At 35.2% G+C, this 18,921-nt stretch overlaps 1 protein-coding gene across 1 annotated transcript; it reads right to left on the bottom strand.

Annotated features, from left to right (window-relative positions):
- Nucleotides 1-11,358: 11,358 nt before the first annotated feature.
- Nucleotides 11,359-14,969, bottom strand: LOC123259056. The gene is made up of 3 exons (XM_044719321.1): nucleotides 14,527-14,969; nucleotides 13,111-14,424; nucleotides 11,359-11,498 (listed from the first exon to the last, which is right to left on the bottom strand). The coding sequence occupies exons 1-3, from the start codon at nucleotides 14,966-14,968 to the stop codon at nucleotides 11,359-11,361; spliced, it is 1,896 nt and encodes a 631-aa protein (XP_044575256.1). The 5' UTR covers nucleotide 14,969.
- Nucleotides 14,970-18,921: the final 3,952 nt, after the last annotated feature.

Below are 18,921 nucleotides of genomic sequence, written 5' to 3' on the forward strand. Positions count from 1 at the left end.
GTCCTGTAGCTCACCAGCAGCCAGATGTTTGACGTCCTCATATACTTTTCCATTCATGTAGGACCTCTCACTGCCAGTATCCAAGATACCATTTAGCTTCACCCCAAATATCCAAACGGATATGGGTATCCTCGACGTTTTTTCCGGTGGTGACCCGTTTCCGGGCTTGAAAATACGTCTAGTAGCCAATTTGTGAACGAAAGACGCAGTGAGGGGTTTGCCTTGTAGTATATGAGGTAAAAACGAAGCTTGTGCTGGCTTAATGGTGTCTGTTGGGACTGCTGGTTGAGATACTGCTGGTTCGCAGAGTGTTTCGACTTCGACTTCCCACTCAGAGTCTGATGCTTGTTCTGGCTCTGAGTTATCATCAGAATGTTGTTGTACAGCAAATATACAAGGATGGAGTAAGTCCTCAGACAGATCCGATGGAGGATCTTCTAATAGTGTGATTATTCTCAATACCTCCTCTGAACAGAGTGGTTTCACACGTTGTGTCTCTTGTATATTGACTACGGAGTCAGAATCAAACATATTGTTTGTTTTACCCCTTTCTGGCCCAAAAGTGGGTGTATCCAGACGGGTATCAATTTCAGGATTGTGTAATTTGTTTCCCTGTTTATTAACATGTCCTGGTGAGCACGTGGGAAACTTAAGTGCTACCTCTATGCGTTTTTTTGAATTTGTTGAACTGTATCTTCTTCTAGAACTTCAGTAATAACTGGTCCTGGCTTAGGTTGATTATTAACCGGGACAACCAGAGGACAATTTCCTCTCGAATGTCCAACCTTGTAACACACATTACAGACTTCCCTTCTGGGACCTGGACAGACCTCAAATGTATGACCAGGTACGCCACAGTTGAAGCACGGCCTAGGTCCACGTGAGTAGTTGAAATCGTAAAATTGGCCTACATTTTGTGCCGGTACATATAAAGGTTGTATTGCTGTTTGTTGGTGTTGCTGAGGAGCAGTAAACTGTCCTGGTATAGTGTTAGAAGTTCTAGGTTGTGTATTTTGTGCTGGAGTTTGTTGGTTAGCCGGTTGAGCAACAGGTTGTTGTTGCCTCGGATAAAAGCCTCGACGGACAAATTGTCTATTCGTTGGAAACTGGTTACTGGCACGTCTGAATACACCGTAGCGATTGTCGTACTCTCCTGAGTTCGATTGCATAGCATTGAACTCCGGAAGCTCGACATATTCTTCCAGGATTTCCATCTCTTCAATTGGCTGTTGAATCGCCCCAAAGTGAGGTTTCTCCGGGTTCTTAGGTTGATTAACAGTCTGTTTTTTGTTATTCGTGTTTTTAGTACACCTAGCTGCCTCGTGTAGCACGTTCAGAAGGTCTTCATATGTCGAGACTTGTCTCGCAAACACCATGATTCTTAGCTCATCAGTCAAATTGTTGCGTATACAGTTCACCTGTTCCTGTGTTGGTGGGGGAATTTCCATTGCTCGGTATTTTTGCTGTACCTGGAGTACGAATTCAGTAGGACTATCCTCCGGTTTCATCTTCATTTGACTGATGTCCAGGATCATCTGATGGTCAGTTGTAGCACTACCGAAAGTTTTCAGAAATTCCCTCTTGAACTGGGCGAAATTCACCCATCTACTGTAATTCGCATCGACCCAAAGAGCAGGTGTACCTTTTAGTGTGAGAGTGATGACTTTCAGTAGTTCTGAGTCGTTCCATTCCTCACGCCTGAATCGTGCCTCCAACGAGTTAACAAAGTCGTTAGCAGTGACCCCTGTTTGAGGGAAATAGATGCCTGACATCTGGATACTGTCCTTAATTTCCCTCCAACGGTTGTAGGCAACTTGACTCGAACGATTTATGGTGTTCATTCTCGTATAGGCGCGTCCGGGTGTTCTTGATTGGTAATTATCCTGGAAATTATTTGGATAATTTGCCTGTGGTACATTTAAGTACGTGTTACTGGGTATAAACCCCCGGCAACGCTCTTGTCGGTCAAAATCTTGGCAGTCATTTCCTTGGTGTGTTAAAGTGTTAGTCGGTGGACATGGTATCGTGTCCACAGGGCGGATGTTCTGGTTATATCCATCTTGTAGAATTGGAGAACTGGAATTTATTCCAGTGTATGTTGCTCCTGTGTACACCTCCCGTGCTAGTTGTTCCCGTTCACGCAATTGGCGTATTTCCTGTTCTTGCTGCTGTTGCACTCGTTCCAAACGTTCTCGTTGGGTTTGTTCACGTCGCAGTTGATCACGAAGCTCTTGTTCTCGTGCTTCTCTCTGTCTTAAGGCTTCTTCGTCACCAACGAGTACTGCAGGAGGTCTCTGAGTTGCTTCAGGGTCTCCTCGAAGTCTATGTTGTAGCCAAGACATATTCTGGTCCATACCTTCTATGATACTGTTCATTCTATCTGCGACTTCTCCAAAATACAACGAGGAATCCGAGGAACCAGGTGGAGTTGGTGTAATTATGTTCCTCGTGAACATATCACTGAATCTGGATGTGCGAGTACTAACAGGAGCAGACGCCGTGCCACCAGTATCAGGAGTTGTGCCGATGGATACATGTCGATTGTTCTGGACCGGCTGTGTGCTTCTCGCGGATCTTTGTTGATTGAGGCCCGGGTATAATTGAGTTGACTCCCCCGAAGGAACAGGCATTATGCTTGACCCGGGTATTTGAGTCAATTCCGCAAGGGTCTTTGTTCAACATTGGTTCCGGATCGACTGTGGTACTTGATGACAATATACCACGGCCTCTTCCAAAAGAAACTCGACGAGAGTCAATTTCTGGCTCTTCGAGGAGTCCTTGAGACCTCGTTCTGGGTCCAGTCGGCGGAATCATAATAATCTTAACTAAACAAAAAAAATCAATAAAATTAACCGCAATATAAATTCAAAGAAATTATTAATTTAGCTATTTATAAATAACCTCTTTAACACAATAAAATTCGTTGAATGTAGCCATTCACAAAATAAAATTCAGAAAAATAAACTAAAGAATTTCAAAATAATTTTCAAAATAAATCAATAAAAATAAATTTCACAAAAATAAATTTTCAGAAAAAATAAAATTTCTGAATAAATTTCAAATACAATTTTCTTAAAATAAATAAAATTTTCAAACAGAATCCAAAAAATAAATTTCAAAAGTTAAATTTCTAATAAATTTCAATTATAGATTTCTAAATTAAATTCCTAAAAATAAATAAATTACAAAATATTCTATTTCTTTAATATAATTTCAAAAAGTAAATATCCAAAATAAATTTCGAAACAATTTAAGTTACTAAATAAATTTCAAAAAATAAAATTCAAAAAAAAATTAAATTTCCAATTAAATTTCGAAAATGAATTGTCCAGGAATAACTACATTAAGTAAAAAAAATTTTAAAATTTGTAAATTATCGAATAAGATTTCTGTAAAATAGAATCTACAAAAAATTTTTAATTTAAATCTACAAAAAAAATTCAAATGAATTTCAAAAAAAATAATAAATCACATAAATTAAATTTCGAACGATTTCGGGATTAAATTTCAAAATAAAATTTTCCAAAAATAAATCTCGAGAAAAAAAATTAATGTTATCCAGGAGAAATTTAAGTTTATAATAATTATAAATAATTATTTCAATATTCAATTTAAACTGTTGCAATTGTATTTAGATAATAACTAGAAAATCTAATTTTAATTTACCGAAATACTCAAAAGATTAAAATAAGGAAAATTATTGTATTATTTTATTTTGAAAGAAAGAAAAATTTTAGTAAGCGGATTAAATTTTATAATAAGTGAAGAATGCTTCACTAACACGTTGTTACCAAGCGCGCGAAGACAATGCCAAAAAAAAAAAATTTTCGAACTAGACAAAGGCGCTGACGTCACTAACCTCGGTAGCGTCGTGTATAATTTTGTTCGAGTAATTTTTCGATTTTACTGCGTAGAAAAATTTCTATTGCAAGGTGTTAATTTTTAGCGAGTTTTAATTGATAACTATTGTTATTATCGATTATCCCCTGAGTGGCTATGACACTTAGACAATGCTAGCCCAAGCCACTGGGTATACTTTCTTTGTTGTAGATAATAATTTTAATCCCCTGAATAGCTGTGACATGTAGGGTATGCTACCACAAGCTATTGGGTATTTATGACACTTCCGGTTATAATAAATTTTAATTTCTTAATGACAGAATTAAGAAAAAGATAAATACTTAAAAAAAATTTTTTTGATAAAATTCAATAAACTTAAGTTTCACTATACTCTAAACTCAAGTAACTTTTTCCCAAACTAGAAATAGCTAATGACTGATATTATTTATTTAATTTTAAAATTTTAAATATTAAATAAAATTTAAAAATATAGACCCTCTTATGGAGCGTCTATACCGCAGTTTCTACCTTACTACCGCTGTACCCCACTTGGCGTCTATACAATGGCTTCTAGGATTTCCCGCCCCGGAGTCAGATGGACTCAAGCGTGCTCAACGTGCCTCTTGAGCGGTACTATCTCACACACACATTACCCACGCGTCTCCACACACATATCCCGCTCACACACACAACTGACTCTACATTACTTTTATTTTCTGGATTACAAAATTAAACTCCAAAAAAAGTCAACATTCAATTCTTACTAAAATTATTCAGTCATTAGCTCGAGATTAAAATCATAAACAATTTTCACAATTAATAATTACTACTTAAAATTTCCGACTTAAAAATCGACGCCTAAACTTATTTCAAAATTACCACGAGTTTAATACTCAGCACATTGTATAATCCTCAGAATATTCTCTATAAAATTAACTAAATTTCTCGGACGTAATCCACACTGATAAGTAGTTTTATAAATAATTCCAATAATAATTTTAGTCTTCCATAGTTCAATATATAAATGACCACGTGGAATTTTTCGATTTATAAATAATTAATAAAGCAATTTGTCTCAATATAAAATAAATTCACGAAAAATTATCCACGGTGGGATCAATTTCTAATTTCGTCGCAATTTTCTTAATACTTAATTTTCCAAATAATAAAATAGTTTCTAAAATTAATACTATATCAATATTTAATTCAAGATAATAAATAGTCTTAATAAAAGATCATTCAATTGTTGTAAATAGTAATAATAATCCAGTTGTTAATTTTACGATTTATTGCGTAATAAAATTCACAAGAAATTTGCGCGCTCAAAATGGATGCCGGCGTTCGTTGTTTGAAAGGACTAACAGAGTGCCACCAAATAGTTTGTCGTTGTTTTTAATATCTTTCAATGTCCTGTTCAACGCCTCAAGCGAATGTTTGTGTGCCATGGTACATTCATCCCAGATGATAATTTTACACTGTTTCAGCACTGTGGCTTTGGACGATTGTTTTTTTATGTTGCACACTGCGTCAGGGTTATTTTAAATATTTAGTGGTAGCTTAAATACTGAATGAGCTGTTCTGCCTCCATCCAATAAAGTTGCCGCAATGCCCGATGATGCAACGGCCAATGCGATGCCATTATTGGATCGTATTTTAGCGAGAATTAGCGAAATAAGGAATGTCTTGCCAGTTCCACCTGGTGCATCTAAAAAGAAGAACCCACCTTGTCCTGCTGAAACTGCGAGCATAATGCGGTCGTAAATGGTTCTTTGTTCCTCATTCATTAGTGGGACATTGCGAGTAACAATCGCCGCCGTTTCTACAGTGTTGTACTGCATTTCACGATTCATTTCAGTGTTCATTAAATCAGTTGCACCTCGATTCGGCGAATTCATACCGAAATGACTGAGTGGTAAGTTGGCAATGATAATGCAAAGATCCTCAATAGCAATCAATGCTTCATTGTACATATCGTCGCTGAATGTTATCGCTAGATCGTTACACCGTGTACGATGTTGATGCAATATATCATCAGTCATTGAATCTTTGTGATTATCCCACAATATCTCTGCTCGGGCTGGGATTTATAGAGCCATAATTTATATTTAAATTTGTCATTAAAGACAAATTTGGGAACTGGGGAAATAAAGGATAAAGGGGGGAGGAGGGACCGTACTCAGTAGGAATTTTTCGGTAACCGAAAAAATAATTCAGACAGCCCAGACCGGGACTCGAACCCGGATCATTTGGTTACGCGCCAAAGGCTCTACCAGTTAAGCTATCCGAGACATAGTCAACACTATAGCGAATAGTAGACGAATTTGTATTGCTGTACAGTTCAATGCTGCTTCAGCAAGCATACATTCCCACTGATTGTCATCTTCTAGCAAGCCGAGTGCAAGGCATGCATCTTTATACGTTATATGAGCGTCATTAGCCCGTTACACTGGCGCCCAATATTGAAATACCCCATGAGAGAGAAGGAAGGCCTGGGAATAAATAAATTTTTATTTAATTATTTAAAATTTAAAAATTTAATAAATTTCAGTCATTAGCCGTTAGGAAAATTTAGTTGAGAAAAAAAAAAAAAAAGTTACTTGAGTCTTGAAAAAGTGATACTTGAGTTTATTGAATTTTATTTAAAAATTTTTTTTTTTAAGTAATTATCTTTTTCTTAATTCTATAATTAAGAATTAAAAATTTATTACAACCGGAAGTGTCATCGATACCCAATAGCTGTGGTAGTATTAACTATGAGTCACAGCTATTCAGGGGATTAAAATTATCTACAACAAAGAAAGTATACCCAGTAGCTTGTGGTAGATTTTTCTACGAGTCACAGCTACTCAGGGGATTATAGATAATAATAATAATTATCAATTAAAACTCGGTAAAAATTAACACCTTGCAATAGAAATTTTTCTACGCAGTAAAGTCGAAAATTTACTCGAACAAAATTTCACACAAGGCTACCGAGGTTAGTGACGTCAGCGCCTTTGTCTAGTTCGGAAAAATTTTTTTTTTTGGCATTGTCTTCGCGCGCTTGGTAACAACGCGTTAGTGAAGCATTCTTCACTTATTATAAAATTTAATCCGCTAACTAAAATTTTTCTTTCTTTTAAAATAAAATAATACAATAATTTTCTTTATTTTAACCTTTTGAGTATTTCGGTAAATTAAAATTAAATTTTCTGGTTATTATCTAAATACAAGTACAATAGTTTAATTTGAATATTGAAATAATTATTTATAATTATTATAAACTTAAATTTCTCCTGGATAACATTAATTTTTTTCTCGAGTTTTATTTTTGGAAATTTTTATTTTGAAATTTAATTCCGAAATTGTTCGAAATTTAATTAGAAAATTAATTTTTGAAAATTATTTTGAACATTTCTTTTTGGGATTTATTTTTTCCGAAATTTGTTTTTTTTAGAAAATTATTTTTCAAAATTTCATTTTAACAAATTAAAAATTTAAATGCTTTTAGGATTCCATTTAAAATTTTTTTTTTTTTTTTTGGTAGATTATATTTTTATATTTTTTTTAATAATTATTATTCAAAAAGATTTCAGAGTTATTTTAGAAATTTTAGCTTTCGAAATTTAATTACAAATTCTATTTTGAAAATTATTTGGAAATTTATTTAGATTTGAATTTTTTCCTGAAACTTATTTTGGAAATTTTTGAAATTAAATTGATAAATTATTTTCAATATTATGTAGAAATTTAATTTATGTAATTTATTATTTTTGAAATTCATTTGAATTTTTTTTGTAGATTTAAATTAAAATTTTTTTTGTAGATTCTATTTTACAGAAATCTTATTCGATAATTTACAAATTTAAAATTTTTTTTTTACTTAATGTAGTTATTCTTGGACAATTTATTTTCGAAATTTAATTGGAAATTTAATTTTTTTTTGAATTTTATTTTTTGAAATTTATTTAGTAACTTAAATTGTTTCAAAATTTATTTTGGATATTTACTTTTTGAAATTATATTAAAGAAATAGAATATTTTGTAATTTATTTATTTTTCGGAATTTAATTTATAAATCTATAATTGAAATTTATTAGAAATTTAATTTTTTGAAATTTATTTTTTGAATTCTATTTGAAAATTTTATTTATTTTAAGAAAATTGTATTTGAAATTTATTCAGAAATTTTATTTTTTTTGAAAATTTATTTTTGTGAAATTTATTTTTATTGATTTATTTTGAAAATTATTTTGAAATTCTTTTGGAATATAGTCTAGATTATATTTTGGAACTTGTACCGAATTATTATTTTGAAAATTTAATTACCAGATACTCAAATTAAAATTTATTTTTTTTTTCTCTTTCAAAAATTATTTTTATTTTGAAATCTGTTTTATTCAGCAAATTTATTTTTCTTAAAACTTACTATTTTAAGATTTAAATAACTTATTGACAATTTGCATATTTTTTGGAAGATTATTTTAATTCATTTTTACTTAATTAAATTATATTACCAAGGTTCAAAAAAACTTTTTACGGACGAAACAAATAATACTTTACAATGTTACCTTCAAGTGGACCGAGAACTAGGTCTCAAGGACTCGTTGAAGAGCCAGAAAGTGACTCTCGTCGAGTTTGTTTAGGAAGAGGCCGAGGTAAAATATCACCATCTACCACAGTTAACCCCGGAACCAATGTTGGACAAAGACCCTTGGGGGAGCGAACACAGTTAAACCTGGGTCTTAATCAACAAAGATCCGCGGTAAACACACAAGCGGTCCGAAACAACCAACGTGTATCCGTCGGCACAACTCCTGGTACTAGTGGAACGGCATTTGCTCCTGTTAATACTAGAACAGCTAGGTTCAGTGATATATTCACGAGGAACACATTTAAACCAACTCCAGCTGGTTCCTCGGATTCTTCGTTGCATTTTGGAGAAGTCGCAGACCGAATGAACGGTATCATAGAAGATTTGGACCAAAATATGTCTTGGCTACAACACAGACTTCGAGGTGACCCTGAAGCAACTCAGAGACCTCCTGCAGAACTTCTTGGCGTCGAAGAAGCATTAAGACAAAGAGAAGCACGTGAACAAGAGCTACGTGATCAGCTGCGACGTGAACAAACCCAACGAGAACATCTTGAACGAGCACAACAACAACAAGAGCAGGAAATACGCCAGTTACGTGAACGTGAACAACTAGCACGTGAAGTATATACAGGAGCAGGCTACACTGGAATAAATTCCAGTTCTCCACTTCTACAAGATGGATATAACCAGAATACTCGTCCTGTGGACACGACACCACGTCCACAGACTAATACTTTCACCAACCAAGGAAATGATTTCCAAGATTTTGACCAACAGGAGCGTTACCGGGGGTTTATACCCAGTAACACTTACATGAAAATATAAGTTGTTAAAAAAAAAAAAAAAAAAAAATAAAAAAATAAAAAAATAAAGATGATCATCGCACAGCGATTTGTTGAACCACTCTGTACAGAGGAGGTAATAAAAGTGAGTATTCTACTGGAAAACCCATCACTGGGTCTTTCAGTTACTATATTGGAATCTTGTATATTTTTCACAGAACAAAAATTTGAAGGAAAACTCAGAAACAGAACAAGCATCAGTTCCTGAGTGAGAATGGGACGTTGAAAACCAGTGCAAACCAGCAGTTAGTCAACGAGTAGTCTCACCAACTATCAACACGTCTTTACAAGCATCATGATACTATTAATGCTCCAAGAGACATTAGATAGAGATAGTGAGAGATCTTATATCAAATGGAAGAGTGTATGAAAATATTTAAACATCTAGTTGTTGGTGATCTACAAGAAGATCAGACCAAGGAAGGAGTGCTTATTGCTAATCGCTTTACTGGTAAAGTAAGAGTGGAGCACCTTTCATAATTCAAGTCAGACCGCTGGAGAACCATAATCGTGTATTTTACCCTACCTAGGTTATTCCTTGGTCCTGGGGATAGACTTCGAGGTGAAATTAAGGTGTACGAGGTACTAGTCTCGTGTCATCTAGTTTATCAAGAACCCGGAAAAGACAAGGAGCATTTGATTATTGTCTCAATTGTCAGCTCCGTGGTATAAAAACTAGATTTACAACTACAGTAGGAGCACCTAGCTGAAGTTTGGTGAGGGGGAGGCTGAGATGCTATCTCGAGCTCACGAAGCTGATGACCTGAAGTGTCCATACTGTTCGAACGAAGGTGGGGTCGGAGACGTCTTTTAAGTCAGGGAGACTTCAACCAACGCTGAGTCATCAATTGAGCCCATGTCTGAGCCAAAACCAAGTCCAAGTCCACCGTGGCCTGTACCAGCATCACCTAGAAGTATAAAATTTTTTCTTTTAAGTCTACAGAGTCGACAGGATGTCAAAGCGTTATACCCGGACATGTACTAAGGTGTCCAAGGGGGCCATACCTCGTCGACCACCGACCACGACGAATAAGCCTGCAAGTTCGTCCACTTACGTGAAGACCAAGGTCTTCACGATATCCCAACCACCAGCAACGAAGCCCAGGAGAAGCTCTGTCCTTCCTGTAACCGCTCCAGCCCACACAACACCTGCGGCAACGGCCGAGTCCACGCCTATGGAGGTGGAGGAGGCTGCAGCGCTCCCCACTAGGAGCCAACGTGCTGCTGACACTCAGGTAGCCTCAACATCCACATTTAAGCTTCCTGAGTGTCCACCTCATCTGACACCAGCCTTCGCCGCCTACAAGGCGAGTTTATATAAGGAGGCACTGGAGTGGGCTGCCAAGACTGGAGTTATGGAGACCGGCATTCCTCGTGCCGAGAAGATGCTAGAGCCAGTTCCAACCAATGTTCCCGTCCGCCGGAGGACGAAGAAGAAAAAGAAGAGGAAGAAGGGCGAGTTGAGAGGCCCTAATTGGGCCGCTATGGAGTTCGGAAGCAGTGGAGAGCCGGTTTCCGAAGACTCGGGGATGGAGGATGAGAGGATCTTCAACGACCTTGATGAGAGCGACAATGATGTTCTTCAACTAGATCATGGTGAAGACTTGTAGCTGCATAATTAAATTTATCTTTTGTATTTTTAATAATTTTGTGTCATATTTTATTCCATGTACACCTGGAGGGGAGCTGAAGATCGAGACCCCCAGTGCTGGTCTGGCGGGGAGGAGTGTAACAGGGTGAATTACCCTGTGACGGTAAACCCGCACTCGTGCGTTAATTAGTCGACGCAGCACTGGCGCGTCTCGGTCTTCGGGACCCGACTAGTATTAAGTGGGGGAAATTTTGGGTTTCTTGGTCAGTTGAGTAGAGGCAACAAGTCAGAAGTAGTGCAGTGACCAACGCAATAACATCGCTAGCCAAAACAGTCCAAAGAAGGAAGCCTGAGTTTCCAAAGCACAAAAATTACACAGGTATTGAGACTTTGATTCCTTTGATGAGCCAAGGGGGTCATATACCTGGCTCATCAATTTTACTACTTCTCATTAAATCAAATTTTTTGGTAATTCAATTGTTTATAATAATTTGCTCAATAATAATTAATTATTTTAATTGATTTGGTTCGTTAGCAGTTTGAACATTCTTCTTGGGGATATTATACCCGAGGAATGTTCTAGACCTCTTGGGTTTGGAAGTCGTGAGTAATTGATTTGTTAATTTGGCCAATTGATAATTGTTAACATCTTAGATTAGTTTAAATAAATTTATTTTATTAATTACATTCTGAACATCGAGAAGGTTCCAATCGACACGACATAGTATTCGGTACCCGAGGTCCAAAACGTGCTACGCAGCTACGAACAACGGCGTCCATTTTGAGCGCGCAAATTCCTTTGTGAATTTTACTACGCAACAATTTACAATATTAACAACTGGACTATTATTATAAATTATAACAATTGAATTATCGTTTATTAATATTATTTGTTACAAGAAAGTATTATTTATTTAATATAATTTATTGAGAATTGGCTACTGAGTTTCGACGCCATTGAGATCGAATTACCCGTGGATAATTTTTCATGAATTTATTTTATATTGAGACAAATTGTTTTATTAATTATTTATAAATCGAAAAATTCCACGTAGTCATTTATACATTGAATTATCGAAGACTAAAATTATTATTTTATTATTGCTTACGTCCGAGAAAATTTAGTTAGAATTTTACAAAGAATTATTCTTCAGAATTTATTCAAAATTTAAGAAATAAAATTACGAATTGAAATTGGAGTAAAATTTTGCGTCAATATTGTTCCTAAAATTTTATTTAATGTTGAGTATTAAACTCGTGGTTAATTTGGAATAAATCCAAGCGTCGGTTTTTAGTGTAGATTTTTTTGAGAATTAAATTATAAGTTGTGAAAATGGGTTACGATTTAATTGCGAGCTAATGACTGAAAATTTTAATAAAAAAAATTAATGTTGTAATTTTTGGAGTTTAATTTTATAAGTCAGAAGTAAAAAGTAAAGTAGAGCCAGTGTGTGTGTGTGAGCGGGTTATGTGTGTGAAGATCGTGCGGGTGGTGTGAGGCATTTATAGAGCGTGAGGGTCCGGTGGACAGCGCGACTTAGTTAGAAACTGCGGTATAGACGCTCCATAAGAGGGTACCGTCAGGATTAAGAATTTTGATAGAGCGTGAGGGTCCGGTGGACAGCGCGACTTAGTTAGAAACTGCAGTATAGACGCTCCATATCAGGGTACTGTAGGATTAAGAATTTTTGTTAGTTTTAAGAAGTCCTGGTCAGTCGTTAGTTAGGCTGTAGTCTTAAGTTGTTGATTGTAGTGTGAGTGCGTGAGTGATCACCAATTGTTATTTTATATGGTTAATAAATATCGATATATTGTTAAATAAAAATTTATTTCTTTCAGATCACCTTCCTCCACTCTCTCTCCCTGTAGATTATAAGCTCAGCTCTGATTTCCGATTCCAGGAACCGAGATACAAAATCCTGGTGGTGCCCTTGTTAATTTAGAATTATTTTTGCTAGGTATTGTTTTATTTTATTAAATTAATTAAGGGGCCAATGAACAGGCATAAAACACCCGTTACAACTGTTGCCCATTCACTTTACGTATATCTTGAAATGACAATGAGCCAGTAACATTAACCAACAATAGTCGAAGATAAAAGCACTCAGTCTGTCGTGGATTCACTGTAAATACTCGCCCCAAGGCGTTTGATTTGAATAAATTGGGGCATGCATCAACTGGTGAGCCTTGCTTGCGGGGTATCCATTGTTTTGTTTGAGCTCATGTGAAATGGCGTGGTACTTGTGAATAGAGTAAAGTACGTGCAAAGGCACTAAAATCATCCGCACGATTACACAATTCAAAAAATTCAGTGAGTGTAGTTTTTGGTGGATTTATAGCACGATCAATCGCTGTCTCGTTCGTGAAATATACACGCTGACCATTTTCAAGATGAACGGCTAACTGAACAACTGCTGGATCCCGTTCCTGAATTGGAAAACCAAAGATCCGCCAAACAGCTTCATTGGAGCTGATGTACCGACCTATTTGGTAGAGCGTTATTTCATCGTTTTTATTTACTGGAGGAGCATTCACATTGGTATTTTCCACTCTAAACACCGCCATGTCACTGCCTTTATGGACATACTTGCAAATGTATTTGATGCTCTTCACAGAACTCCAGAACTCAACATTAATATGAGCATTGTATGTTTTGCTCAGCAAGGGCGAATATGGCACGACCCAACGATTGTCAGTATCAATGTCTGTGTTGCTGATGTTTTTAATAAATGATTGTCCGCCATTATCTGGATTCCTTCGACGATATATTGGATATCTGTCGACATTTGTGATTGTATCGTTAGTGAAATCTTTAGGAAAATTTTTTGTACATTTTCCATCTGACATGCAAGGCGATGAACGATTAAAAGTACCGCATGGGCCATGAATCATGTTTGCTGTAACAATATCAAACAGCAATTGATCAGTAGACGGATCGGGAATTTCTGCAGAAGTTATATTATCTATTTCTTCAGGACGGATTTTGTCGATTAACCAAACCAAAATGTGAGCATGAGGTAATCCTCGCTTTTGCCACTCAACCGAATACAGCCAGCAACGTGTGGGACCGAATACATGTGATTTAGTAATAAAATTTATTAATGACTTCAGCTTTTGTCTAAACACACGCGCTGTAATATCATGAAGATGTATTGCATTTTGGCCAGGCAACAGCAAAGATGTAATCTCTGGCCATTTTGGATTACATGTGAACGTGATAAATAAACACGGTCGCCCATATTCGCGCACGAAAGTGAGAGCATCCTGTATATACTCTTGCATATGACGTGGACTGCCAACGTACGATGATGGTAGAATGACAGAGTTACCAATTTTGGCGGCGTCGGCGTTGTTGACAATAGCGTCTCGCAAGTGAATGTACTCTTCCACACGTAGCTTGAGTTGATCATATCGTAAGTATCGTAGTCGTTCGCCTTCTATCTTCGCGTACATGTCGACCATGAATTGTTGACAAAGCTCTCGAAATCGTAGAATGACGTTATCCAGCCAGCGTCTAATCATCAATCTATACGCATAATAATCCTTCGAGCTAACGTTCTTGTTTGTTTCGGCTCCTGTTATAATATATTCATAAATATTAATTTAAGTTAATTGCGTTTAATAATTTAATTGTTTTGTTAAAAGTGTAATAATCAAATTCATAATGAATGAAGTACCTGATACGGGATCTCGTTGTTTAATATTTATGCTATATCCGTCTTGTCCCTTCCAGAAGATTAGCGGATATTGGAGAGCGTCATATGAACGGTGTGTATCAGCAATGAACTGAAGATTATTATTTCTCCAACGAATCACAATTTCTCGTGCACCTGTACGATCGCCAACCATGATTCCAGCAACGTCGTCAGCAACAGGTGCATTGAATCTACGAATGTGTTCTCCAGCTGGTGTTTTATCAGGATTAATAACAATAGCGTGATTATCGCTTTCTAATTTGTGCATGAGGGATTTGAATATTTTCAACAATTCATTATGCTCATTCAATAGAGCATCCAGCTCGCTGACGATGCGACTAGCAAAGAATGAATCAAGGTTATTGTAGCTACAACGTGCATCCACCCGATTGGCTAGTGCGCTTCCGGAGTCCTCGCCACCCATAAAGTAGATTTGTAAAAATTTATGTGGTTCGTTTGGCATTGGCAGCAATGAGCCTATTTAATGATAAACTTGGCCTCTGATTTTAAATGTAGAATTGTATTGTTGACCATTTGCATTAGTATTTTGAACTATTTCTGTTGCTCCGAACGATGTCATTTGAAAGCATGAGTTGAATGTTTGAAAGCAAACAGTTCAATAGGTCCGGTGGTGTTTCAATTACAGGTAGTTGTACCTTCCCTGACGTACAACACATCCCGGCTGGTTCATTTTTGAATTTCAAAGCATGACAATACGGGCATTCTTTGTCCATAGCACCAATTACTACTTTTGAATGAGCATAATATTCAATATCGGGCTCATACTGGAATGCTAGACGCAGAAATGATGTAGCTACAAATGCTTGATGTGCCTGTTGGCGTTGTTGGTCATTCGCTCTGCGTCTATTGACAGTAAAACGGTGTGATTGTCGTTGTTCTAATCTCATGACTTCATTGCATTCAGCTCGTGTATCGTCTGATTGTTCTTAACGCAATTGCGCCATTCTCACACGCGCTCCAGTATTTTCTTCCTGAACTTGTTCTTCGGTTCTTTGGGCTCTTCTATTTCGAATGCTTCTAGATTTATTTGTATCACGGCTCAAATTGGCCCCTTTGCGTTTTGTTGGCATTGTTCACTGTACAATACAAAACACACATGAATAGAACTGATTGAATTATTTAATTATAATATTAATAATTTATTTTATCTTTGATTACATTAAATATACATGGAAAAATTAGATAGTTTCACGAAAGCGAAAAATTTTATGTTTCTTAATTATATCTAAAATACATATTGTTAGAAATAGTGAAAAAAAAAATTAGGAAAACGCTTGACCCTGAAGGCCATCCCTGCAACTTCCCGCTAATTCCATACTTAGGCGCTTAAAATTGCACCAATGACGTTTTTGAGCTCTTCGAGCTCAAAAATACAATTTATGGGTTATTTTGAGCTCTCCGAGCTCAAAGAGATTGCTTTCCTATGCTTTAAAGCTCTTCGAGCTCAAAAGTCTGATAGAGATTTGATAAGACACTATTTTTTGAATTTTTAAACCGCAATAACTTTTGAATGAATAAACCGATTTTTACGCAGTTAAAAGCATTCGACGCAGTTTTTCAAGCCTCACAAAGAATTTTAAATTTTCAATTGATCGCGCTAGGAATTTCGGAGTTATTCCGAAAAAAACACTTTTTTCAGTTTTCTTTCGTTCACGATATCTCTCGAACGAATCAACCGATTTTGACCGGACTGGTGGCGATCGACGTGGTTTTTTGAGGTTAAAAGCTGATTAGTTTTTAGAATTGAACCTTTAAGCCGTTTAAAAGTTATTCCAAAAAACCCACATTTGAAAAAAATTTTTTTTTCAGTGTTTTTACGATTTCTCAAAATCTATAGATCTGAATCGGTCCAAATAGTTTTCAAAATCTAAGTTTGGTCAAGCCCTTTCGAATGGCACCAACCACGATGAGATCGGTCAAGCCGTTCAAAAGTTATAAGCGGTTCACATACTTTCACACACACACACACACACACACACACACACACACACACACACACACACACACACACACACACACACATACATACAGACACCGTGACAACCTCACGGGGATAGTCAGGGAAGCTTCCTGTGATCTTCAAACGTCGAGATCTGATGAAAACTCGATTTTTGCAAAACGGGGTGAAAACAATAACTTCCCGATTTTTGAAAATCTTCGATTTTCTTAGCGGGAAGTTAAAAATTCTGTCGAAGTTAGAGTTGTTATAAGTAAACACAAAAAAAAATTTCCCAATTGTAATAAAAATCTAACTTTCACCGAATTCGTTTTTCACCATTCTCAACAATATTTTCGTTATAAATAAGAAAGAATAATTTTCGATTTTATAATAAACGTAAAAAATAATTTATACTTACAACTCAATAGCCGTTGTTTGCGGGAACTCGTGACACGTGATGAGTATTTTAGAGGTTATGTAAGTCACTTAATTAACTGATCGTGCGATTTACACTCAAAATTAATAATTTTATTAGTTATTAATAATTAATTATATTCAATAATATTAGTTATTAATAAATAAATAATAAAGTTACTCGAGAATATATTTGATATGAGAGTTACACTGAGATAGTAAAAATGTTTAACTACTACGCTTGAAGCATAAACACTAATAATAGCCGAAAACTGTAGAGGTAACATCCCTACTCCGTGCTGTTTACAGAGTGAGAAGTGACACCGGTAGACACATGGAGGGAATAACTTACCAAGTGATAATAATTGATGTTATCGAGCGGGATAGAAAATGATAAAATTATGAAAATGACTATCAAAAAGCAAGGGTTAGTGATAAAAAAGTGCAAATTTAGAGTTGTATGTATTTTTTGATGCCACATAATAAAAAAATTAAAAAAAAAAAAATTTTATCAAAAAAATAAAAAAAAAATTTTTAGGGTGAACACCCCTTATCACTTAGAGGATAGAAAAATAGATAGTAGCCGATTCTCAGGCTTACTGAATATGCATAAGAAATTTCATGAGAATCGGTCAAGCCGTTTCGGAGGAGTATTGGAACGAACATTGTGACACGAGAATTTTATTTATTAGACTAGATATATATCTAATATATATATATATATATATATATATATATGCATATATATATATATATATATATATATATATATATATATAATGAAAGCTCTTGATGAGTGTAACATCGGGATGAGCTTATATCTTCAAAAATGTCAATAGTTTACCAGATACAAGGTCATTCCTTCATTATGTATCTAGACACAGAGCAATTTCGAATGCAGCCTAAATTCTTATTATAATAAATTGACTTTTGGTGAGAATGATATGAAACCTTGAAAAGACACAACTCCAAGCAAAAACCCCTTTTATCACATAAATACACTGGCCACAAAATTTTCCTTATTCTCTTAATAATATCGATTATTATTATTATTGTTGTTTTAACTATTATTGCCTATAACATGAAAATCATGTGGCTGCCCCAACTTTTTTTTCCGTGTATATATTATAGGAATCATTTCGAACTCACTCCGCACGAAGATTTTATCTTTATTATATTTTGAGAATGATTCTCATAATGGTATAGGAACGATTCCTATAATATTCTAGGAATCCTTCCTATACCGTTATAGGAATAGTTCCCATAATGATATAAGAACCATTACTATATCATTATGGGAATATTTCCCATAATATTATGGGAATGGTTCCTATAATTGTATGGGAACCATTCCCATCATTATAGGAAATTTTCTTATAATTCTGGGAAAATTTCCTATAATTATGGGAACAGTTCCCATATTTTTCTTTCTGTGTAGATAGATTTCTACGAAATACACCTAAAAAAAAAAAAGTTCGAAACAATAATTCAAAAGTGCACGTCTCATAACACTCATTTGATTTTTAAGAAGAAAAACTGAATTACAGATTTTTAAAATCAAGCAGAAAAACAAAAAAAAAATTATTTTTGATAGTTATATTAATACAAAAATAAAATTAGATAAATTGTAAAGAATGCACTTATAAAGTATTCGTGTTTTATTGATAATTCAACAAACCGACTTTTAATATTAAATTTAAATACTAACGCGGCATTTTCATCTCAGAGTAGAAATACGGTGCAAGCGTACCATTTAACAGATGACTTAGAGCGCCCATGTGTGGCTTAAGGCTAATCTTTATTTACATATATCCAGAGATACTGGTAATATCTCACTATCTTGCACCAAGTACACGTTTAACATTTGTTATAAATATAACAAAAACCAGTCAATTTTATTTTTTTCTTAATTATGAATAAACGACACCAAATTAGACAGTCATATTTAATACGAATTCAATGGAAGCAATTATGGAAAATTAAAACAAAAATATTCTAGTTAC

Source organism: Cotesia glomerata, linkage group LG2 (assembly GCF_020080835.1).
Source record: "Cotesia glomerata isolate CgM1 linkage group LG2, MPM_Cglom_v2.3, whole genome shotgun sequence".
NCBI classification, from domain to species: Eukaryota; Metazoa; Arthropoda; class Insecta; order Hymenoptera; family Braconidae; genus Cotesia; species Cotesia glomerata.

Excerpts from the sequence above, each read along its gene's own strand:
- LOC123259056 (XM_044719321.1), bottom strand. The coding sequence starts at position 14,968 with ATGGGTGGCGAGGACTCCGGAAGCGCACTAGCCAATCGGGTGGATGCA. Across the intron at positions 14,425-14,526 it reads ACAACGAGATCCCGTATCAG|GAGCCGAAACAAACAAGAAC; the intron begins GTACTTCATTCA and ends ATATTATAACAG. Across the intron at positions 11,499-13,110 it reads TGATTTTAGTGCCTTTGCAC|ATGTTAACAATTATCAATTG; the intron begins GTACTTTACTCT and ends AACTAATCTAAG.